Source organism: Antennarius striatus, chromosome 1, assembly GCF_040054535.1.
Source record: "Antennarius striatus isolate MH-2024 chromosome 1, ASM4005453v1, whole genome shotgun sequence".
NCBI lineage: Eukaryota > Metazoa > Chordata > Actinopteri > Lophiiformes > Antennariidae > Antennarius > Antennarius striatus.
Genome location: NC_090776.1, coordinates 20,524,609 through 20,549,533, shown reverse-complemented (window position 1 = coordinate 20,549,533; position 24,925 = coordinate 20,524,609). Strand labels below are relative to the sequence as shown.

At 38.3% G+C, this 24,925-nt stretch overlaps 1 protein-coding gene across 1 annotated transcript in view; it reads left to right on the top strand.

Moving 5' to 3' along the window:
• Window positions 1-3,994: 3,994 nt before the first annotated feature.
• Window positions 3,995-24,925, top strand: part of cdkl5 (cyclin dependent kinase like 5) — a 30,264-nt gene continuing 9,333 nt past the window's right edge. Inside the window, exons 1-11 of the mRNA XM_068311993.1 lie at window positions 3,995-4,031; window positions 7,833-7,867; window positions 14,782-14,827; window positions 14,906-15,042; window positions 15,479-15,599; window positions 16,373-16,432; window positions 17,235-17,325; window positions 18,540-18,642; window positions 19,581-19,667; window positions 20,203-20,283; window positions 20,396-20,571. Of these exons, the coding sequence (XP_068168094.1) occupies window positions 3,995-4,031; window positions 7,833-7,867; window positions 14,782-14,827; window positions 14,906-15,042; window positions 15,479-15,599; window positions 16,373-16,432; window positions 17,235-17,325; window positions 18,540-18,642; window positions 19,581-19,667; window positions 20,203-20,283; window positions 20,396-20,571 (974 nt within the window). The remainder of the gene's footprint in view (window positions 4,032-7,832; window positions 7,868-14,781; window positions 14,828-14,905; window positions 15,043-15,478; window positions 15,600-16,372; window positions 16,433-17,234; window positions 17,326-18,539; window positions 18,643-19,580; window positions 19,668-20,202; window positions 20,284-20,395; window positions 20,572-24,925) is intronic.

Genomic DNA, 24,925 nt, shown 5'->3' with positions numbered 1-24,925 from the left:
GTCTCCTCTACTCATATTTTCAGCATTTTCACCCTGATGTTTCCATCTTATTAACATCTAACCTATTAACTGGATGCCGTATGGATGCATGAGCTTGCAGCATATTCATTAAACGACCCTCTGTTGTGCCCATTTTTCAGGAACATTTTTTCCTGGAGCAAAGGAAATAACGCACCTCGGTTGCTGAATGATCGGTTGTCCGTATTGTTCATAGAGACTATGGATAGAATCAGTCCCCGGTGGCAAGACTACGTTCTTAAATGACTAGTCAGGAATGGCCTCAACATCCACATTAACACTTCCCTTGGAAAGTCTTGCTATGTGGAGTGTGCACTGCATTGGAAAACGCCCACACAAACACAGGAGCCAAATCAACATTAAGTGCATTTGCACTGCTGAATAAATTGAGTGTTATACAAAAAAAAGTTGGACTGGTATTGTGAGGAGATTTCATGGTTCCATTCCAAATGCAATATCATTACACAACAGACCAGTTTTTGGAGGTGTGACTGTAAGAGAAGTAAGCCTGGGTTAGTATTCCTCCAAAGGCAAAACACTTTATTATTCTCAGTTGCAGGTAGAACAGTATGAATCTAAGTTATGAATCTGTGAAATTACTGCATATTTCAACCCATTCATTTAAAATATTTTGTAAGTGGCGACAAAAGAAATCTGCAAGTTAACGGAGCGTTAACAGCTGAGGCTGGTAGGAAGTTCTGCAGGTATTTAAGTGTTGGACACAAGAGATATTATGACTCATCCTGATTACCGTTTTTATTGTTCATCCTCTCCATCTAGCAGGCTAGCAGGCTTATATTTAGCAAGTAAGACAAAACCCAAAGAAAGGGTGGGAAGTGATTGGTAATTCAGTAATTTAGGTATTTAGTCTGTATCTGTTGGAAGTAATCATGTTGTAGTAAGAGAACAGTGAATAACCAAAAGCAGTTGGCTCTGTCACCTTTGAACCATAATTGTCTGATGTGAAAGAATTGTGCCAACACGCCTATGTTAATGGGTCAATGTGAAAACTTTCAGCATTGATGGGGGCATAAAAAATAAGGTGAGGATTCACCGCAGTCATTAAGATTCAGCGATGGACTAAAGCACACAACCACTATTACTAAAGTCAAAAAGCAGATGTCTCAAGACAGATAGTACCCCAATATATAGTAAAATATGCAAGATACTATTTGTACTTGAGTTACTAGTGTACTTCATTGACAATATTTTGAATAAGATATGTACATCTTACTTTTAATCCCACAGCGCTGATGTAAAACCGCTCCCCTGTAATGTTGCTGTTAGCAGTTACTATTAGTTAGTGTTTGACAAATTTAAATTTAAAATTAAATTTATGTCCACATCAGGCACGTCCTAAGTTTCCAAATTAAAAGCACCAAGTTGATGCATGACCAAAATACGAATGAAGTTACATTAAAATTTCCAGCAGTGATTTCTTCATTTAAGACACTGTCAAATTAAGCTTCAGTGGGATGTGTGTGGCCAATCGATTGTATCCAATATGTGCTAAAATCACCAAGCAAATAGAACCAATAGATTCATTCATTCATTTTCATGTACCGCTGCTGTATCCGCCGTAGCGGGTCACGGGGAGCTGGAGCCTATCCCAGCTGGCATGGGGCGTGAGGCGGGGGACACTGCCGCACGACACCAGTGCACCGCTTAGCCACATACAAAGACACACACACACACACACACACACTCACTCCTACGGGAAATTTGAAGGTGGGAGGAAGCCGGAGAGTCCGGAGAGAACCCACGCGGACACGGGGAGAGCATGCGAACTCCGCACAGAGCGGGACTCGACTCCTGGGTCCTGCCCGGAGTTTCTTCCTCAATGAGGGAGTTTTTCCCCGCCACCATCGCTTATGCTTGCTCTGGAGGGCATTGTTGGCTTTTTATCTGTAAAGCGCTTTGAAATGTTTTCAGATATGATTTAGCGCTATATAAATAAAAGTTGATTGATTGATTGACTTCCATTTCTGTATAAAGCTTTTTGGACCCACTCTACATACAGTATACTGTAGTTCACTTGTTGTTTAGTTGTCTTTTTTATACTCATTTATTTTACTTTTTTGACAACTTTTGTCTTTATTAAATAGGATTATATACGTATTTTCTGTACATGGGTGAATGATTCTAACACTACACTATTTTTCCCCTGTCCTCATTTCTGATCCATTATGGAGGAAGGACTTTATGTTAATAACTGATTTCCACATTATTACATCCAAAATCTGTCTCTATAAATGGAGTTCACCATATGTTTGAGCATAAGGACCTGATGATGTCATTTTATTACCATAGGTTTAGTGGATTGGCATTGAAACACTCAATTTGATCATTCATCAATGAATGATCATGTCATCAATGACATCATAGCCAGGCTTTCAAAATATATAGAAAGTTATATTTTCCTATACGTGTTATAAAACAAGGGCGGCACGGTGGCACAGTGGGTTAGTGTATTGCCTCACAGGAAGAAGGGTCCATGTTCAATTCCTTTCTGTGCAGAGTTAGCATGTTCTACCCGTGTCTGCGTGGGTTTTCTCCGGGTTCTCATCCTTCCACCCACCTGCAAAGACATGCAGCTTAGTCGAATTGGTTACACCAAAGTGTGTGAGCGTGTGAGTATGAGTGGTTGTTTGTCTTTCATGTGGCCCCACAATGAGCCGGCGTTTTATCTGGGGTGTAACCCTGCTCTCACCCGTAGCTGGCTGGGATAGGCTACCAGAAGACCCCTGACCCAGAAGACCAGCTGCAGACGAGACGATTACGATTGTCTCATCTACAAGAAAATGGGTGGATGTATATAACAAAACATTCAGTAGATATCAGTTACATTTAGAGTAAAACCTTACAAATGAAAGTGTGTGTTGTGTGTTGGGAAACTCCGACTTATTGTTAGTTTTTTCCTCCAGCTCTGGGGATGGGGAGCGAGTTCTTGGGGTTTTTATAGTTAGTAGATTCACATAGAACTGGTTTCAAGATGAGAACTTGACTCCCACTTCCAACAACTACAAGCACTAAAGGATCAAATTAAATTAAATAGAAGTTTACATGAATTTCTCTTGTTGGATTGTGAATTATTCAGACAGAGAGTATACTGATAATTGAATAATTATTTAAAACAATATTAATATTTTGTCCTTTAAATAAATCTCCCACACACTGCAAACAGCCACGGGTGATCTGATAGTGAGTAACCACAGTCTTTATTTGCATCGGCCATCATTATCAAAGTTGTGTTCAAACTGAATAGCTGATTTTGCTGTTAGAAGATCCTAAATGTGTGTCCAGAATGTTTTAATAGAACATCCAATTACAAAGTTAAACCTGAAGTTTGCCAGTGATTCTACATTCATGCTATACTGTTACCCTTGCAGCATCCTTCAAAGTGGATCTGCAGCTGATGGGAAGAGAAGTGATGTAGAAATCATGCTTAAGTCATCCATGATTTAAATGTATCCTCAAGGAAATGCCTGTCTGTGCATCGTCATGTCCTCGTGAGCTCCGGTCTGTGCCAGAAATACCAGCAGCGTGTTACAGATTTGCACGTAATGATGGGAAGTTGGACCTTGGAATGACCTATCGATGCATACCGTAACATCTTACTTCTCCATTTTGTCTCTGGTCCCCCCAGGTGTGACTGTGCAGAGGATCGGATTGAAGCGTTCGACAGACAACCTAAAGGCATGGAATAAAGGGAATTCAGAGACAACTGAAACAGCTTGAGTCAAACCCATACAAATAAACTGACATTTAAAAACCCATAAGGCTGGAGGGGAGTTGTGAAGAGGAGCGAAACTGGGGGTAGAAGTGTAGTGAAAATGGGGCGTGGCCAGAAGATCGACACTTCTCTCCTGAACGCTACGGTTCGCTCCATCAGCTGCCAGTCAAAGCAGAAGTCTCCTCGATAAAACCCGAGCAGCTCGTTTCACCTGCTGGAGGAGCCCCCACCCTCGGTGATGTGATGAATAAGTTTGAAGTCCTTGGCATTGTGGGAGAAGGTGAGTGGTTTTTACTACATGTCTGTTGAAAGTGATGATTGTACTCACCATTAACCTGCAACTTCAATCCTTGTGATCAGAGAGACTGACGTCACATCCTCTGTTTGCTTTCTTGGGAAGTTTTGTATGTAACAGTTTTATTTTTACTTTTTTATTGTATAGCTGAAGTATAGACATCACTGCCATGATTTTGCATTTGAAATATGTCTCATTTAGAGGAGTTTAGCATTTTTGACTTGATGCAGTTTGAACGGCTTTGTGAGACTGAGAAATTGTAGTTTGATACTGGCTTCCAAGGATAACTGCATTAGTCATTTGTTTAGATTAGACAGGTTTTTATTCTTGTACTTCCATCTTTTCTAACTGAGCCATGTCTTGGCTTATTTTTAGGAAGCATAATCTCTATTTCCTACACTATCTACTGTAATTTTAATGCAATGTTGATTCAGACTTAAACATGCCTCCATTTTTTTCTGTTTGTCTATTATCCTTTTTAACAGAACTATTTCCTTGTCATGTTATACACACTTACTCACTCTGCTGATCTATATTTTTCTTCTAGAAAATAAATACTGATTTAATTCCACATTTTTTTGCTTCCAGCTTGCCATTTTTTGTTGTTGTCATTGATAAATGGCGTTTATGTGGCACAGCTTCACAGCATCTTTGATTGGTGCACCGCCACAGGACACAAACAAATCCCCAATACAGTCACATTTATTTATGAAGTAAAACATAAGCATAAAGTTTAAGTATAGAGTAATTGTGTAGTGCTGAATAATATGGTAAATTCACCAAATTCTGTATTAAAGTGCAGCTAATTTCCCCAAAACATTTTACTCACCATGTTCTTACTGTTTGAGAGACTAACATTTTTTGAATCCTGGACTCAGATTAATGGGTGAGATGGTGGAACATGCAAACAAATAAAGACCAGGCCGGGGAAAAAAGGGTAGATATACTCAAAATGTGATGTATGTCAGTCAGTTTGGTCATATAAATTACTGTTTTAACATGTCATTCTGGATAATGTCTATTGTTGCCCCAAAAAAACTGCATTTGGTTGTAACAACAGCATGAAGTAACTAAACCTTAACAGGGAAACTGAGACCAAAAATCACTAAACAAAGTGGCTTCATCCTAAAAACAAAGGAACAAATATACATTACAAACATAAAGAATTGGAAATAAAGACCTCTTTCTAATGTAAGGTTGTTGTCAAATAAACTTCAGTTTAGAAATTATTTATAAGAAATAAGTTTTTGATACTTGAATTTTTTATTTTTTTTAAATGTATAAAACTGATTCAGGTTTAAACAACAATATGTTTCATCCATCAAAATTATTATAGAAATTTGCACATTGAATATGTAAGGCACAACAATTACCACATATTAAATGCATTTTTTAAAATTCGAATAGGTATTTAAACTTGGACAGATTTGTGTGGTTTAAAGTGTATTTTTCATGAGTTCATCTGGGAGGGGGTAAGTTGTGTCGCTGCAGGTTTGGTGCCTGCTTCTGAGCTGAATAGACGTGACGAATATGATGAAGCCATGGATCAAGGTTAGGGTAGCGGAGAGGTTTGAGGGATGGTAGAGACTATCTCTGTTTGGTAGGTCTTTAAAGGTGACGCTGGCAATTTGACTGACATCAAGTTTGAAGTACAGGTTGCTGCTGGGAATAAAATCTGAGATAGCAGATGTGTGAGGAGGAAATCAAACTTATAAATCGTGAAGCGGGAGATGTGAGTTGTTTTGCAGAAGGATTTGTGACAAGATGATCATATCTGATTTATCACATTTTAGTATGAAGAAGTTTCATCCATGTTTTAATTTCCTGTTGCTGTGACTGGCTGTTGTATCTTTAAACAGAGGTGAAAACACATCTGGATTAGCATTTATTGTATTTATATGATATATTTATAGATTTAATATTTTCTGTGTGTTGTCAGATGACTTTCAAGCCAAGGTAAAGTTCAAAATAAGAAGGGAATCAAATTTCAATCTTTGCCAATTTAATTTTCTGTCATTGAAAAATGTACCTTTGTAGAAAATATACAAGCTATCAAAATCATAAGCATAAGCATCAGTTACGTACATTAGTATGTAGCATGGTTTCTGTACATGTGTGTTTTGCTGAAGAATTAATAAGGTCAACTCTTACTCTGGTGATGACATTGATGTCTGTTTAGAAAATAAGATGAATAAGGATTTTAAGTTTGGTTGCAAAGCATGCAGAAATGATTGCTTTCAGTCTGCAGAATCATTTGCAGCTGATTTGTAGGCGAGTTGGAGAGACATGCATCACTGGTTTCATTCTGATATTAGAGTGCAGAGCAGCCGAGTGTTTATCGTACTGTTGATAATTCTTAGTAACTGTCAGTGGTTGCATGTCAGCATACATTTATCAAATGTTAACACGCACAAGTAAATGTGGTTAAATAATGAAATACTTAAAGGCACACAATTTTCCTGAGGACTTAACATTTGTCTTTAAGTCATTATGTGGTAATTTTGTTTGTGATTAATTTTTCAAATACAATTAAATTCTGATGGTATAAGTAAAACCAGTCATTATTCACCTGACATTAAATCCATCAGATGTAGTCAAGGGTGTGTCCATCTGTGGTCTCTTTTTGTTGGAGCATATCTCACCAAAATATCACAGCAGAGCTAATCACAAGCATTTTCTACTTTTGTAAATTTTAGGGTTACATATATAGAAAAAAGAGAGAGAGAATATGATTTATGGTTATTTTGAAGTTTGGTCATCTTCTCCACAGCATGTATCCAAAACAATATGCACTTCTCAAGGCTACTGTTATATATTTTGGGGTTATTTCACCTTTACATGACATTTGTTCACATTTAAGAGTTTCTTTTATGCCCCATCCAAAAGCATGATTTGGGTTACCCTTGTATGTCTTTCTGTATCTGGATGTGGTCTATCCACATCCCCTCAAAAACCATGCCATGCAACCGCTTTATGTACGCTAGGACACATCATATTTGTGAAATATGATGCTGGCACTGGCTGTCATCTGTGTGTAAGCAGAGCTGTGTGTGTGTGTGTGTGTGTGTGTGTGTGTGTGTGTGTGTGTGTGTGTGTGTGTGTGTGTGTGTGTGTGCGTGTGTGTGGCATGTGCGTGTGTGTGTGTAGGCTTTGTCGACTTAATGAGCACAGATCAAAGATTCTGTCAGTATTCAGTAACTACTGACACACGGCTCATGTTCACAAAGTAAAATAAAAATAATAAAATCATACATACAGTGTTATGTTATCATACAACATAACACTGACAGGGCTGAGCAGATTCTCTGTTTTCCGACACTTAACAACCTAATTCATGAGTACAGTATTGAGGAGATAATGGAGATATAGGGTTTTAATTCTTGCCCCACTGTGCAGCAAATTAAAAATTGAGATGGATGTTCAACTGGGAGCAGATACATGTTTTCTGAGGACATCTGTGATGTGGTTTAAAGTACAATCATTTACACGGGTGGGAAAGGCATGGAAAATATTTTACTTGACTAATGCAAGAGTGGCTGACCTGCCTGAAAACAGATTTTTAGCCATAGGCTGGCCAGAAATATGCATGGCCAACTGAGAACACGATGTGCATAGCAAGGCAGAACACAACAGGGACACTGTGTTTTCTCACCTTGATTATTTGTTGGTTCTCTCACTTGATTTCTATGATCCTGTTTCTTTCTGTTTCAAGAGGTCAAAGTGTAATTTGTTTGGACCGAAGCAAGAGTCTCTGTCTCACTTCTGTGTTTCTGTTCATCTATCCAGGAGCATATGGAGTGGTGCTTAAGTGCAGACATAAGGTAAGACACTATTTCTCATTTCTATTTATTTCCACTCATGGTTTCCCTTATTGTGATATGAAGAGTTAGTGTTCCACTTGTTCCCATTTATGTAGATTTACAATTTCTTCTTTATTTTGATTAGATCCAACAAGCAGTGCAACAAAGTTACTTTGGTTTAGTTTCTTTTCTTTTCTTTTCTTTTATTATAGCATGATTGCTCTTTTTTCCCCCATTTCATAAAAATCATATGACAGTGCATTTTCATGAAACTGTTGAAACATGTGCTAAAGAGAGAGCGGTTGAAGTTGTGAGTAGAAGTGAATAAAAAAGGAATCTCTGAGTTGTGAGATCACTGAGAAGAGCCACTTAATGTTTCACAATCCGCTTGGATGTTGTATTTTGGATTAGTTTAAATATTCTTGATGAATGCGTGCATTCTACTCAGTGCTCATCTCGCATACCTGCTGATTTAGATGGCTTTCATGTTACTTGTTGAAATGAATACAAGACATTAACAGATTTTCATGAGATCATTTGAAGTTTAGAAAACGGAGCATGAACTCAGGAGCATTTCAAATGTCTTCATTTTTAGGAAAACATTTATGCATCATGCAAAAAACATGCACACAAGTCCTCAAACCCAAAGTCTTTCGACATGCTCCTTTTAAATTCTACATTGTAGCTGACCAGACCAGACCTGAACTCGTAAATCAAATACACATTCTGATGCCTCAGGTGTTTCCAATATTGTATCATTCCGATTTTTACACAACAACACATCTCCCTATGGCTTTTTTCAGACACCCTGCCATATTGTTTATCTTTTGTGGTGAGGTAATGCTCTGGAAATAAGGCAGTGAGGTTTAGGAAGACACGGAAAAGTAAAATTAGACATGTACGGGAGTGAATGTCCTTAGAAACAACCTCTTTATTCTGTCAATATTACTGTGATTAAAATACTAAATTGATCAGAGAGGATTGGGGTTAATAGCAGATCCCTATTATTATCACGATTTAGTCTTATTAATAAAGTAAATTTAAATAACTATAATCTAAACAAAAGAAAACTCAACGTTAATAGCACTTACTGTTTTATCATTTATTATCAAAACTTGTAAGAATAGTTTTACTCAAGTAACTTGAATTGGTAGATACAACCTTTGTTTGCTGAAATTTAGTCAAAAATGAGACACTGGAAATGAATCATGTAGAAACTATGTGTGTTGTAGCGTTTTACATTTTGTAATTTGAACACATATTTGTTCACTTGTTAATTTAACACCAATAAAGCAGAATGCTAACATAAATAAAGAGGGTTGTGATATATCTCCCAATTAACTCAGGTTTCAAGCGTGCTTTAATCTCAGATACACACTTTCAATTATTCACTGCCTTTCTTTATTGAAAAATGTGTTAAAAGCAGTATGAAATTTTCATGAAAGATCACCGAAGGGAGGAAGACATAAGGAATCATTACAGCCAGAAAAATAGATATTTTCACATATTGAGAATGTCATACTGAAAATCCACAACTGTATAATCCTGTGGCACAAACTTTCTGAAAAAGCTTCAAATCAAACTTGAACTAAAGGAAGTGACATTCCCCTACATTCAAGGTTCAAGGATACAACAATTACTTACACAAAATAACATTTTATTAGATTACTTTAAATTATGATTTATTTGGTCAATAAAAGCTTTTTGAAAGTATTCTTACAGAATCAACTCAGTTTTGTTTTTTTAATTTTGTATTTGGATCTTTATTAAAAAAAGAAGCACCATATTTGGGTCAAATTTCCTTTTTGGGATGATTACTGTAGAGATGAATTTTTCCTTTGAATATTCTTGTGCAATGACCCACATTACTTTGTATCCTTTCAATTTTACATATATAAGTGAAGATAGAGTTTATACTAAAAGAAATACTATATCTCTTTAACTAAACCGAGACACAGCAGACACCGTCATGCAGATTATATATATACTTCAATCTGACAGCACATAATGTATTTGTTAAAATTCACTCACTTCAAGGATATGGTAAGTGAGGACAAGTGTAGGAGGGATGAGAGTTGCAGCAGAATCAACAAGACAGGAGCGAGTAAGAAGCAGAAAGGCATTTTGAAATGTTTAATAATGCTGTTGATCTGGTGTGTTTGTCAGAGATTGATTATATTTAGAGGAAATCCATTTCATCACTCTTCTGTCATCGCTGAACGTTTTTGTGAATTTCCCAGTTTGGAACCATTTAAGTATATCTAATCTAGTTTACAGTGGCAATTAATTTGTGACCCTCTAAAATGCACACATACACACACACACACACGCACACACACACACACACACACACACACACACACACACACACACACACACACACACACACACACACACACACACACACTGCTGCTCCCTACATTTGTCCATTTACCGAGAACTTCAACCTTGTGCTTCTTGAAAATTTCATGGGTCATGAATTATATACAATGAATGAACTAAATGTGCACTATTTGAATTCTTTACCATGTATTGTATAAAACCTTGTGGTAAGATGAACATGATGTTAGAGAAGAGCTTCAAATCAGGAACCAACGGCCGAAAAAGTTGTCATATGACATTGTCGAATGTCATATGCTGCTTGTTTGATTTTCCAAATATGTTCATCTATGGACAAGGTGGTGCCCTTGGATCTGGAGTCTTTGCTTATTTAAATTAACATTTAAAAAAAAAATTTAAAAGTTAAAAACATGAATACTTAGAATTATGTTTTGCTTTATTTTTCATTCTTTTGAATTATAATCAGTGTTTACAAAAGAAATCACTTGCACTAAATGTAGAACAAAAATTTAGCCACATGAACGAACAAACAAAAATTAGTACTGAATCAAACCCCAAGTGCCACCACATGGCCAAGACTCCAGGGGGGCAATTCAATGGTTTAATGAGCAAAAGATTCAAGCTTTCCATCCAAAAACAGGCACAATTGTTACAGCACACAAGTCCAGAAGAACCTAAAATAATCAATCCGCAGAGCCAAAACAACCAGTTCAATGCAGCAAGACGAGTCAAGAAACAGACGAAAATACAAAACCAAGACATCTTAATTTGGAACAGGCTGGAACATGTGACAAAACATCAATATCAAGCAAATGGAAAGCAGAGGAATACAGGGACAAAGCGAAGAGGACAACAAGACGCATCTGGAACAAGAAACTGAGACTGAAAAAGAAACAAAAGGGGAGAAAAACAAAAGTAAAAAATGCCTAAAATGACTAAACAGAAAGAGGAGGCATTAAAAAACACATAGAAAATAAACATAACAACTCAAACCATAGCCAACGTGAGGAAATAAACTACAAAATAAACCACAACAGACCAAAGCAAGGAGCATTTAAACATATTCATACAAACAATACTGCATTTGATGTTTATCTAGACATAACCACTTTTGTTGGTTATTAATTTTAATCACAAGTATTTAATTTAATGTGTCGTGTGATTGGCCCATGTTTAACAGCTAGAGCCCATCCATCATGAGGTGTAGTCAGATATTGTGTTGAAACTATATATCCTAGTAGGTTTCTAACAGGTAAAGATGGAACATATTACTGCTGATATGTACAGTACAGCATGTACAGGACTCATGTTCACATGTAGAACCAGAGACTTGAAGGCATTTTAGCTTTACTGCAAGAGAACAGTTATTTTTACTTTTCTCTGCTGGAAGAAGGGCAGAAGAGAAAGGAATGGCAGAGAGAGAGGGAGAAAGCGAAGCAACCGTGTGTGTGTGTGTGTGTGTGTGTGTGTGTGTGTGTGTGTGTGTGTGTGTGTGTGTGTGTGTGTGTGTGTGCGTGCGTGTGTGCGTGCGTGCGTGCGTGTGCTTGTCTGTGATGGAGGGGAGGACATGCAGAGGAAGGTATTGAACATGGAGGCTATGGTGCTGATGGTAAATGGGTCACCCTGTTAGGAGTTAACAACAGACCTGAGAGAATCATAGAGTCTAAATACAACCTGGTGACTCAGAAGAGAAATGTACGACCAAGGAATGAAATGCATTTGAAATGTTTGTGTTCCTGTACAAATTACGTATATTTTACAGAACAGTGTGTGTTTGATGGAACATTTAATTAGCAGAGCAAATATGTGCTACTGTGCAATGTTCTGCCACTTTATGGAAGTGTTGTATTAGCGTATGTGGGTGTGTTATGGAGGCTTGTATGCTATCTTGATTTTATGACAATAGCACAACCTACATGCTAGCCAGTGTTTCTCGGTGTCTGTACAGTATCTCTGCTCTGCGTTGTAGTGCTACACACTAATTAATTTCAGCAGTTGATCAATAGGATTATTCGATTATTTAAACAGTTGAAGTCAAAAGTGGAGACATCAGCTGGTTTTGTCACAGTTTTAGGTGTTTTATGTTGACCATCATGGTGCACGTCTATCTGCTTGGATCAGTAAACATTGTGGTTTTGGTCATTTTCCAGGTAAATAATTTTAAATTGTTTACAAATTTTGTAACTTTATTGAAATAATCAGTAAGAAATGTATTTTTAATGTTGTCAAATCCAGTGAAATAACTGCAGGATAAATGAGGAAACTTTGAACCAAATATAAATATAAATCCTGGATTGCAACTTCATTTCCAAGATATTCCTATCTCAACAAGGGTGCCACAACTCCCTAGGGTGCCGTCTGTTTTTTTCCGGTATGCTGCAAAAAATAATCTCATTTTGCTAAAGTCATGGAATTAATTAAAATGACAAAATAAATAAACTTTGTCTCTAGTATGCAGCTCCCTGTAATTGCAATATCCCTTTTTTCTTCACTGACTTAAGTTTGACTGGGTCTGTGAACCCTTTAGTTCATGGCGGCTGTTTGCAGCAGTTCCATGACTGACAAATGGTTGAGAAACACTGCCCTGTCATTAGTCACTGAACGCATGGATTTCTTTGTGTTTTCTGGAACAGTCCATTATTATGTAGGTAGGCTTTTAACTTGACAGCTGCCAAACATTTACAGAGGTCATTTTAAGTGAAAACTCACCAGTAACTAACTGACATGTGATTGAGTGTGAAAATAATAATAATAATAATAATTATTATTATTATTATTACATATATATATATATATAACCAATATATATATACAGTATATATATATATATATATATATATATATATATATATATATATATATATATATATATATATATATATATATATATATAGTAAACACTATTATTATTTTCACACTATTATTTTCACACTCAATCACATGTCAGTAAGTAACTGACATGTGATTGAGTGGGAAAATAATAATTTTTATACATATATGTGCATGTGTATATATATATATATATACAGTATGTGTATATAAAGACAAATAACTGCGCAGTTTTCTGATGAAAAAGAAAAACTACAATAAATGATTCATATTTTTAATAATATACTTCACATTTTTCCTAATAACCATAATGACAATGTCCTGTCATTAACAGATATACATCGATTGATACGAAACCTGACCAAACATTAGTAACACACCATTTCCATCACATGGTACATTTATTATGCCATGCTATGTTAAAATATGCATGGCTTTTCTCGAGGTGAAAAGCAAAAGTGTTCTGTGTGATGTGACAGTCGTGACCTCCTCGTGTCATCAGCAGAAAATTAGCAGACCTGGAGCTATTTTTAAATGTGCTGATGTAACATTGGCTCAAAAGGTAAATGAGCAGAGGTCAGAAAAGCCACACCAAGCATCATCAGCACATTGTGTGTGTCACATGCGGGGTGTTGGTCTGTGTGTTTCTTATTTTGCCTGATAGGCAGTAAATCACCCAGTGGGTAAAATGGTTGGTGCTATGAAGGAAACTGAAAGGAATATGATGTTGGTGCTGCAAATCTAAGAAATTAAATTCTACAGAGAAACCTTTGCATTAAAAAAGCCTGATCAAGACAAATAAGAAGTCTGTGTAAACACAGGTGGCTCCTGGCACCATGAACTCATCTCCAAACTGAGGCTGACTCTGTTCTCTAACCCTCTGCAAACAAAAGGACAACAGAAAATCTTGAGTAGAAGAAAGAGAGATACCAGCCTGATACTGGCTTGATACTGAAAACATACTGGCTGAGTTTTAATTTTCACTGTCCTCACCCAGACACTTAAAAAAAAAAGTTTTTTAACGTATTTTTGAGACATTTGCTCGCACATGAAATAATTTATTTATGACATATGCCAGCATGTTGAGATTTACATTCTGACTGGTCAACTCAGGTAGAGAGTGAGGTTCAGGTGAATAGATCCAGGAGCGCTCTGGATCAGGTTATTTAAAGCATGATTTATATATTGACGTTTTCATGTTATATACACACAGCCACTCAAAGATATTCCTGTCAGAGATGACACTGTGAGGAAACTCACAGACGACACTGTGAGTTTCCTGTTCATCATATACTTGCCAAATATGAAGTAGATTTAATAGTTACAGCAAAAAAAACACAACCTTTCTATTTATTTCTATTAAAACTAAATAATGCATAGTTGATGTCTTCAACTGCATTTGCTTGTTAAATTCAGCAAGGTCAAATGAGATTTAGGGAGACCTGGGATGTGAATTAGCTATGCCAAGGATGTGCTGTTTGAGTGTGAGTGCCCTGTGGTGAAGTCACTGAAATTAGATCACATGCATGGCTCCTGTGTTGGCACTGCCAGCAGCCTCAGCTCTTTTCTTTTTTTTTTTACATATTAAGAGTAGGAACTGAATTTAAACATCCTAACCATCTCTTCTTGTGTCACATTTTGTCCATCAACTGTTTTCCATCTTGTAGTTCTTTTATTAATATCGATTTTAATGAGCCAACAATACCCTCTTTGGCTCAGTCTTTTTTTTCATCATATCAACACTCGTGCCATTTGTTTTTTCACAGGATACCAACGAGCTGGTGGCAATTAAGAAGTTCAAGGACAGCGAAGGTGAGTGGAGGAGCCAGGGAGGAAGGAATGGAGAGAGAGAAAGAGGAATAAAAACTATCGTTTCCGTCTCTTCTGCAGAAAATGAGGAGGTCAAGGAGACGACCCTTCGGGAGCTGAAGATGCTTCGGACGCTGAAGCAGGACAACATCGTGGAGCTGAAAGAGGCTTTTCGCAGAAGAGGAAAACTCTACCTGGTCTTTGAATATGTTGAGAGGGTCAGCTTCATGAAACTATCCATATTTTACTGAGCACGCATGATTTTCAAACTCCGTTACACGTCTCCATTCTGCTGCATCCAGACTCACATTTTGCAGCATGTTGAGACTTCTCTGTTAAGCGCAAAAACTGCATCACCATGGCAACATATGAACCACACTGCTGGTGAATAATGGTATTCCCCACTGTGTTCCCAGGGTATCCATCCAAGTGATTATTTCTTGACAGGTTTTATTTTCATACTGAGCTCTAGTCATTTTAGGACAGTGTCTCCTCTCAGTAAAAAAAAAAAAAAAGAAGAAGAAAAGGGTTAGGGAGGGAATCCCCGCCATTATGATTATCTCAGAAATATGTGAGAAACTGGTAAACAACAGTGTTTTATTTTACAGTTCATAACTCATCTCTGGCTACAGGCTCATTTATTATTCTTTACAGAACATGCTGGAGCTTTTGGAGGAACTGCCCAACGGAGCCCCACCCGATAAAGTCCGTAGCTACATCTACCAGCTCATCAAAGCGATCAACTGGTGTCACAAGAATGAGATAGTACATAGAGGTGAGGATATATTGTCACACCAGACTGAGAAGAAAAGCAATTCAAGAACTTTGAAGTAATTATTTTACGTAGTGTTGCTCCTCCAAAAGTCCATTTCTCATGATTTGCTAAGGTTAACACAGGGCCAACTTTATCTTGAGTGTTTTTGGTGGCTTATATTAATGTGAAAATATAAAATAACCATAAATTGTTGCAGATTGTTTGTTTTTCCCCTACGAAGGAAATTGTTAAGAAGCGTCCATATTTTGTTACTGATTGGTAAAGTGCAAAACAAAAGAAAAAAAACAAAAACAGCCTTACCCACAAGAAACAACTGATTATCAAAATAGTTTAGAGGCTGATTATTATAATTTTTGAGATTTTAAATAAATAAGAAATTCCACGCATGATTCTTTCTTGAAGAAATATAGCAGCTTTGAAACTGTATTTATTTTCCCCTGGGAAAATTATATTTACAGACAAGTAGTAATCAGCAAAATCAAAATAATCAGAACATATTTAAAGAATTGATTAATGTTTTATAGGGATGTTACACATCTATTTCTTGTTTCTCACCAACCCCGTCACACTGAGCACATCTACACCGTTTTCTCAACATCATTTTTTATCTTCAGAGAAAAGTTAAGTCAAGAAAAAACTAATCGGATCTGACACTGCGCTACACCCCTAAGTGACGATGTTTTTCTCATACATGTATGTTTCATGTCAAGTGGCAGAACAGTAACGATTGAAGCTTGGTGTAAATGAATCTTTTATCTGCTGCTCTCTTCCAGATATCAAGCCAGAGAACCTGCTCATCAGCTCTGAGGATGTTCTCAAACTCTGTGACTTCGGTGAGTTTCTCGATCTTTTTTATTACAGCTGGAACTGACATAGAAGATTCTACAAAAACATACAATTTATGGACATAAGCATAATAAAGATATCTCCTTACAAAATCCAGGCATTAATTAAATTAAACACATTGAATCCGCTTTTGCTGGTTGTTAATCTGTGATGCTTACAGTTATATCTGCCATTGCATGTTGGCCAGTATAATTTCTTGGGCCCAGTTAGCTGTGAAAAATCTCACTGTTAATTTGTCACCTTGTAAGTTGTATATCAGAAGGATCGATTCTGTCAGTGGGAAGCCGCTCTATTAAATATATACTAGTTTTTATCCTCACAATGAATCTGCCTATCAGTCAATGATAAATGTTATTGATACAGCACACTCCTGTCATTCTACGGTCACCCATGTGTATTCTACATTTGCTTAAGTGTTTGCCAAAAACACATGGTCAGTTAACTCTGCAGAATTGGCTAATGCAACCCCACTGAGTCAGCTGGGGCGACATTTGTTTGTTATTCACTGTTGGAGTTGGCATGCTATTTATTGTGATTTTCCATGCTTAAAATTGACTCTCTGTTCACCGGTTATCTAAGGCAAGGTCTCAACCCGCCTGCATTGGCATCACTAACTTGAGTCTGGTCACATGAGATTATGACCAATTTGTTTCTGTAGCTGTCAAAATGACTTGAGTGTTAATTGTAGTTTATTCCTGATAAGTGGAGAATTATACTATATTATATGTGATTGTAAATAGCCTGCATGTCAAATACTGGTGATTTTCTCATTTCACTGTTCTGGTTCAGGTTTTGCTCGTAACCTGTCCGAAGGAACTGATGCCAACTACACCGAGTATGTGGCAACAAGGTGGTATCGTTCACCTGAGCTGCTGTTAGGGTGAGTTAGTCATTCTGTTTCTGAAAGTCATCTGTTAGTAGCTTTGTCTTCTCAGAGAACTACATTGGTGTTTTTAGTGTACCAAACAGGGACACTAGATGCTATTTCCAATTATTCTTTTCATGTAGGAGATCCAATCAAATACGAGAGTTTACTTTTTCCTGATTCCAGAATCAGTTGATTGTGATTTCTTTGTGATCACAAACAATTCATTGGACTCATTAATATGTAAAGTATCCAATGAGTCCAATGAATTGTTGATGTCAAGGAAATGACCACTCTGCTTGTGGTTTCCAATTTAAAAATTGATTCAAATTCAAACGTTTTGACACAGACATTACATGCAACATGTATTTCTACTCAGAATATCTGGTTACTTGTCACACAGCACTAAGCATCCTAAAGATTTTACAAGTCTGATTACTTTTCTAAAGTTAATGTTTTATGGCACTAGAGCAAATCTAGGACGATAGATCATCTTTGTCTGGGAATTTTTGCCAAAATAAAGGAATAGACATCCCGTTATTTGGATACATTTCCTTAAGATCTTTTAGCACATTTGATTGTAACATGGTCAAAATACAAGACATTCAGAAAAGAAAATACTGCTAAAATAATTAGTATAAATATAGAGGTGGGATCTGTGGCACATGAGACATATTAGTTTTGCTCTCTGCATCAGTTGAGTGCCTTAAACCCTTTTGTATGATTCCCATGGTTTCATCCTCCATCAGTTTTATTCCAATCACTGAACAGCTTTCCCCCCCAAAAACAGGATATGACTCACACGTTACAAAATGATCACACCAACCATCTTGTGCGTGTCTTAACCAAATGTCTGTTTTTGCAGTCGTTTTTAGTATCTAATGCAGTTTTTGATGCATTTTCTGCACTGAATGACCATTCTAGTTGGGAGACAGCTGAATGTCATTAGCCTCACTGCTGTAGCCTGATTTAGCAAATTCCCTGGAACATTCATTGAGACAGCATTTGAATTCCACCCACTCAAATACTCCGTGCCTCCAACACCACCACTCCTCTGCTCACCATTTTTCACCAGACTCCTCTGCGCCATTCCCTCAGAAACGACTGTTTTCTTCATGAGAATGAGAATTACAGCACATGAACCTCATCCCAGTGTTCACTATTATTACTCGCGTCATCAAGTTATATTTGACATTCTTAGTGTAAGTGATAATTTGGTTCTCTCTCAGGGCTCCTTATGGAAAAGCAGTGGACATGTGGTCAGTGGGGTGTATCTTGGGGGAGCTGAGTGATGGACAGCCTTTGTTTCCAGGAGAAAGTGAAATAGATCAGGTTGGTGAACTTCAGCAGCATCGAAGGTTTGATGTTGTTTTTTTGAAATAACAGTTTTATTTGTAGATTCTAGCTCCTCTCGTGTGAGGATATGATTTTTTAAGGATTTTTTTTTAGCTCTAAGAGAGTTTGAGTCCCTCCAGCTTTTTTCAAGACATGATAATTTGTTCTTTTGTAGTTGATGAAGAGCCAGTTTGGCCTTGAAAGTCTTTTTTTCTAAGCAATAAAATTAAGGTAAGATGAAGTTAGCTACAAATTACTTTTTTTTTTGTCCTACATTCATGGAATAGTTGACATTGTTTTTCCTTTCATACAAAATAAGAATTTGAAAAAGTCATTATGGACTCTTGGATAAACATCTACTCTTAATTTATGATATTTATGGATTCAATCAATTTAACTAAATTTTCCTACAGAAAGGTACCTGTGTGGAGATTCAGAAAACTGCCTTAAATTATCAGTAGAAAAATCAATAAATATGAGTAATAATATTATTAGTAATATTCAGGCATTGCCCAAGTTACCGTGAGATTTAATGGATTAATTTTGGCCCATCTTTGTTCTGTGTAAACTTGATGTAAAATAACAACTAAGGAAGAAATATTGCTCCTAAACATTCTTAAATTAAATACTTTCTTTTTAGGATGTAAACGTGTCAGATTGTGTGTTTTATAGTGTCTTTCAGCTTTTACTTTAACGTTCTCTCACCTGCAGCTGTTTTCAGCAGAATACTGTTTAAAGAGAAAGGTAATGAGTATTTAGCAGATAAACTTCCAGGATAAGTCAAACGGGAACGGGACCTATAGATTCATTAGGGGAACAGTCCAAATAAAGGCTAATGTTGCTGCACTCAGTTATGTAGTTCAATGAGATCATCAGACATGTTGTTCATACATTATTTAAATATTAACTATGATAACGGTTAATTTCCACTGCAGCTCTTCACCATTCAGAAGGTTTTGGGGCCACTTCCTGCAGAACAGATGAAACTGTTCTACAACAACCCTCGCTTTCATGGAATCAGGGTAGGAAACATTTCTCTCTTATCCTCTCCACGTTCACTTCTATGCTCCTTCTTCTTTCCTCTCCTCCTCCTCCTCATTTCTCTCTCTCTCTCTGTTTCTCTCTTGCTCTCTCTCTAATGGCAATGTTCCCAGCACCATGACTGAGTGGATTGCTGTGACTCATGAGATAGGTGGTTGGTGTTCGGTTTAACAGCAAGAGAAAATGTCCCAGGAGGCAGAATAGCAAGATGTTTGTACATTCGTGCACACGCGCATGTGTATGTGTGTGTGTGTGTGTGTGTGTGTGTGTGTGTGTGTGTGTGTGTGTGTGTGTGTGTGTGTGTGTATGACTGTGTGTGTGTGTGTGTGTGTGTGTGGTGGTTAAAGTACTTTTTTAGTTTGATCTGATGACAGATTTTTGGGATTTTAAGTGAGAATGACTTTTTTTATGTACAAAATGTTTTTTCAGTATGAAATTTATTTGTGTGCTTGTGCGTGTGTGTGTGTGTGTGTGTGTGTGTCTGCATGTGCGTGCCTGCGTGTGTGTGTGTGCCAGTTTCCCTCTGTTACTCATCCTCAGACTTTGGAGAGACGGTTTCAAGGTATCATGAGTGGTCTGATGTTGGATCTGATGAAGGTATGGTGAAAACACACACATCCACAAAAATAACCTGCAATGTAATGATGTGTTAACAGTAAGATTTGAAAGATGTGACATGAAGCCACCTTCTTTTCCTGCGTCTGATCAGAACTTGTTGCTGCTGAACCCGACTGAGCGCTACCTGACCGAGCAGAGTCTCAACCATCCAGCCTTTCAGCCCCTGAGGCAAGCAGAAAGAGAACGGCCTCCCCCTGCATCTCCCAACCCGCCACGTTCGTCCAAGAGGAAAACACACCATCATGGAGAGAACACTGTTCCTACGAGGTTACACCACAGAACTTTATTTTTACTTCGTGCTATAGTTTCTTACTGTGGTCTACAATGACCATCTTGAGTCTCACTTACTAAACACTAGACTGATGTTGGTTTTTAGCTCATCTCTTCAAAACATACAGCAGATTGCCCCCTTGAGATATTAAGTACAGTATTTTCTGCACTATAAATGTAGCCGCAAGAGGACACAAGCCAGTGTCTTATTGTGCCGGTCCCAAGCCCGGATAAATACAGAGGGTTGCGTCAGGAATGGCATCCGGCGTAAAACTTTTGCCAAATCAAACATGCGAATCAAACCTATGACTTCCATACCGGATCGGTCGAGGCCCGGGTTAACAACGACCACCTTCGGTGTTGTTGACCTACAGGGCGCCGGTGGAAATTGGACTACTGTTGGTTGAAGAAGGAGAGAAGGAAAGTGTGCTCGCATGAAGAGAGAGAAGAGGAGCGCCAAGAGTATAGGACTAAAAGTAGGGACGCTGAATGTTGGAACTATGACAGGAAAAGGTAGAGAGTTGGTTGACATGATGCAGAGGAGGAAGGTAGACATAATGTGTGTCCAGGAGACCAGGTGGAAAGGTAGCAAGGCTAGAAGTTTAGGAGCAGTGTTCAAGTTGTTCTATCATGGTGTACATAGGAAGGGAAATGGAGTAGGAGTTATCTTGAAGGAGGAGTTTGTTAGGAATGTCCTGGAGGTAAAAAGAGTGTCAGATAGAGTGATGAGTCTGAAGCTAGAAATCGAAGGTGTGATGTCCAACGTTGTTAGTGGGTATGCTCCACAGGTAGGATGTGAGCTGGAGGAGAAGGAGAAATTCTGGTTGGACTTTGATGAAGTGATGCAGAGCATACCGAGAAGTCAGAGAGTTGTCATTGGAGCAGACTTCAATGGACATGTTGGTGGAGGAAACAGAGATGATGAGGAGGTGATGGGCATCTTTGGTATCCAGGAGAGGAACGCAGGAAAGATGGTAGTTGACTTTGCAAAAAGGATGGAAATGGCTGTAGTGAGTACTTTCTTCCAGAAGAGGAAGGAACATAGGGTGACCTATAAGATTGGCGGTAGGAGCACAAAGGTAGACTACATCTTGTGTAGACGGTGTAATCTGAAGGAGATCAGTGACTGTAAAGTAGTGGTAGGGGAGAGTGTAGCCAAACAGCATAGGCGGTGTGCAGGATGACTCTGGTGGTGAGGAAGATCAAGAGGACAAAGGCAGAGTGTAGGACAAAATGGTGGAAGCTGAAAAGGGAAGAGTGTTGCATGACTTTTAGGAAGGAGTTAAGACAGGCTCTGGGTGGTCAGGAGGTGCTTCCAGATTACTGGACAACTACAGCTAATGTGATCAGGGAGACAGGTAAGAGAGTACTTGGTGTGTCATCTGGAAGGAAAGTAGACAAGGAGACTTGGTGGTGGGATGAAGAGGTACGGGAGTGTATACAGAGAAAGAGGTTAGCTAAGAAGAAGTGGGACACTGAGAGGACTGAGGAGAGTAGACAGGAGTACAGGGAGATGCAGCGTAAGGTGAAAGAGGTAGCAAAGGCCAAACAAGGGGTTTATGATGACTTGTACGCTAGGTTGGACAGTAAGGAGGGAGAGACTGATCTATACAGGTTGGCAAGACAGAGAGACAAAGATGGAAAGGATCTGCAGCAGGTTAGGATGATTAAGGATAGGGATAGAAGTCTATTGACAGGTGCCAGTAGTGTGATGGGAAGATGGAAAGAGTACAGTCAAACCTCAGTTTTCGAACACTTCTGAACTCAACCAAAATTCGGCTCTCGACCAAACCGAAAGAAGCCGAGCGTACCTGAACGCGACTCACTTGGGAGCTGAGCGAACTGCCCAGGATGCTTCCTCTCCAGCGCATTCGTGTTCAAAGTTCGATAGGATATCTTTTATTAAAATAAAACACAGTGTCTATTTGTACCCTTTTTATTTATGGTAAACAGTATACAGTGCATTTTATGGTGTAAAATAGTTTTTAAAAAAACTTAGAAAAAGTTGTTTTTTAGACTTGGAATGGATTAAAATTATTTACATTAATTATGATGGGAAAGATAGTTTCGGATTTCGAGCAACTCGCTTTTCGAACAGCCTTCTGGAACGGATTATGTTCGAAAACCGAGGGTTGACTGTACTTTGAAGAGTTGATAAACTTGGAAAATGGGAGAGAACAAAGACTAGAAGAGGTGACTGTTGTGGACTAGGAATTAGTAAAGATCAGTCAGGATAAGATGAGGAGGGCATTAAAGAGGATGAAGAGTGGAAAGGCAGTCGGTCCTGATGATATACCTGTAGAGGTTTGGAAGTGCCTAGGAGAGGTGGCAGTAGAGTTTCTGACTGGGTTGTTCAATAGGATCTTAGATAGTGAGAAGATGCCTGAGGAGTGGAGGAGAAATGTGCTGGTGCCCATTTTTAAGAACAATGTAGATGTGCAGAGTTGTGGCAACTCTGCACTTCTCCCTACAGAGGAATAAAGTGAGCATTTGTGAGCAGCAGTATGGTTTCATGCCAAAAAACAGTACTACAGATGCATTATTTGCTTTGAGGATGTTGATAGAGAAGTACAGAGAAGGCCAGAGAGAACTGCATTGTTTTTGTAGATCTGGAGAAAGCTTATGACAGGGTGCCCAGAGAGGAACTGTGGTATTGTATGAGGAAGTCTGGAGTGGAAGAGAAGTATGTTAGAGCGGTGCAGGACATGTATGAGGACTGTAAGACAGTGGTGAGGTGTGCTGTAGGTGTGACAGAGGAGTTCAAGGTGGAGGTGGGACTGCATCGGGGATCAGCTCTGAGCCCCTTCTTGTTTGCTATGGTGATGGACAGGCTGTCAGACGAGGTTAGACAGGAATCTCCATGGACTATGATGTCTGCAGATGACATTGTGATCTGCAGTGAGCAGGGAAGAGGTGGAGGAGAAGCTAGAGAGGTGGAGGTTTGTCCTGGAAAGGAGAGGAATGAAGGTTAGCCGCAGTAAGACAGAATACATGTGTGTGAATGAGAGGGACCCAAGTGGAAGAGTGAGGTTACAGGGAGGAGAGATCAAGAAGGTGGAAGATTTTAAGTACTTAGGCTCAACAGTCCAGAGCAATGGAGAGTGTGTAAAAGAGGTGAAGAAGCGTGCACAGGCAGGATGGAACGGGTGGAGAAAAGTGTCAGGTGTGATGTGTGATAGAAGAGTTTCAGCTAAAATGAAAGGAAAGGTGTACGAAACTGTGGTGAGACCAGCGATGTTGTTTGGTCTAGAGACAGTGTCACTGAAGAAAAGACAGGAGACAGAGCTGGAGGTAGCAGAGATGAAGATGCTGAGGTTCTCTCTGGGAGTGACCAGGAAGGATAGGATCAGGAATGAGTACATCAGGACAGCACATGTTAGAGGTTTTGGAGATAAAGTCAGAGAGGCCAGACTGAGATGGTTTGGACATGTCCAGAGGAGAGATAGTGAATATATTGGTAGAAGGATGCTGAGTTTTGAACTGCCAGGCAGGAGGCCTAGAGGAAGACCAAAGAGGAGGTTTATGGATGTAGTGAAAGAGGACATGAAGGTAGTTGGTGTGAGAGAAGAGGATGCAGAAGACAGGGTTAGATGGAGGACACTGATTCGCTGTGGCGACCCCTGAAGGGAAAACCCAAAAGGAAAAGAAGATTTTCTGCACTATAAGGCACACCTTCAATGAATGGCCTATTTTAAAACTTTTTCATATATAAGGCGTACTGGATTATAAAGTGCATGTGATTAGCAAGCAAACCTTGGTTTTCGAACGCTTTAGACATTGCACAAATGGAACGAATCGGAATTAGACCAAAAAATTCAGAATTTTTTATTGTATTAGGAGTCGAACAAAATTTGGAAGTCGAACACGAAACAAACACCTTTTTCTCGCCGCCAAGAGCGAGCAAAGGCAAGAAAACTCGAGAGAAAACATGACGGTAATGTGCTTATTAGTTTAGCTTACTGTATTCAATAATTTTTCACTTAATTTGCGTTCCATTGCCTATGGTACGAGTTATGGTACCGTAAACTTCTGTCCAAAAGACAACAGTAACTCGTACCTTAGGCTAACCTGATTACGTTGAGGGAGTTTTTTTCTTTGTTTCTTTCTCGTGTTTGCTTCTTTCTTTGACATATCTTTCATATGTTTCATTACTCTAAAATTTGATGTATAAAATGAAATAACATTATGTTGAGAAAAAAAAAGTTTTTTAGCGTCTTGGAACAGATTAAGACCATTTATATTATTTGTAATGGGAAAAATATTTGGAATTCAAACAAATCGCTATTCGAGCAGCCTTCCGGAACGAATTGTGGTCGGAAACCAAGGTTTACTTGTATATAAAGTTCTTTAG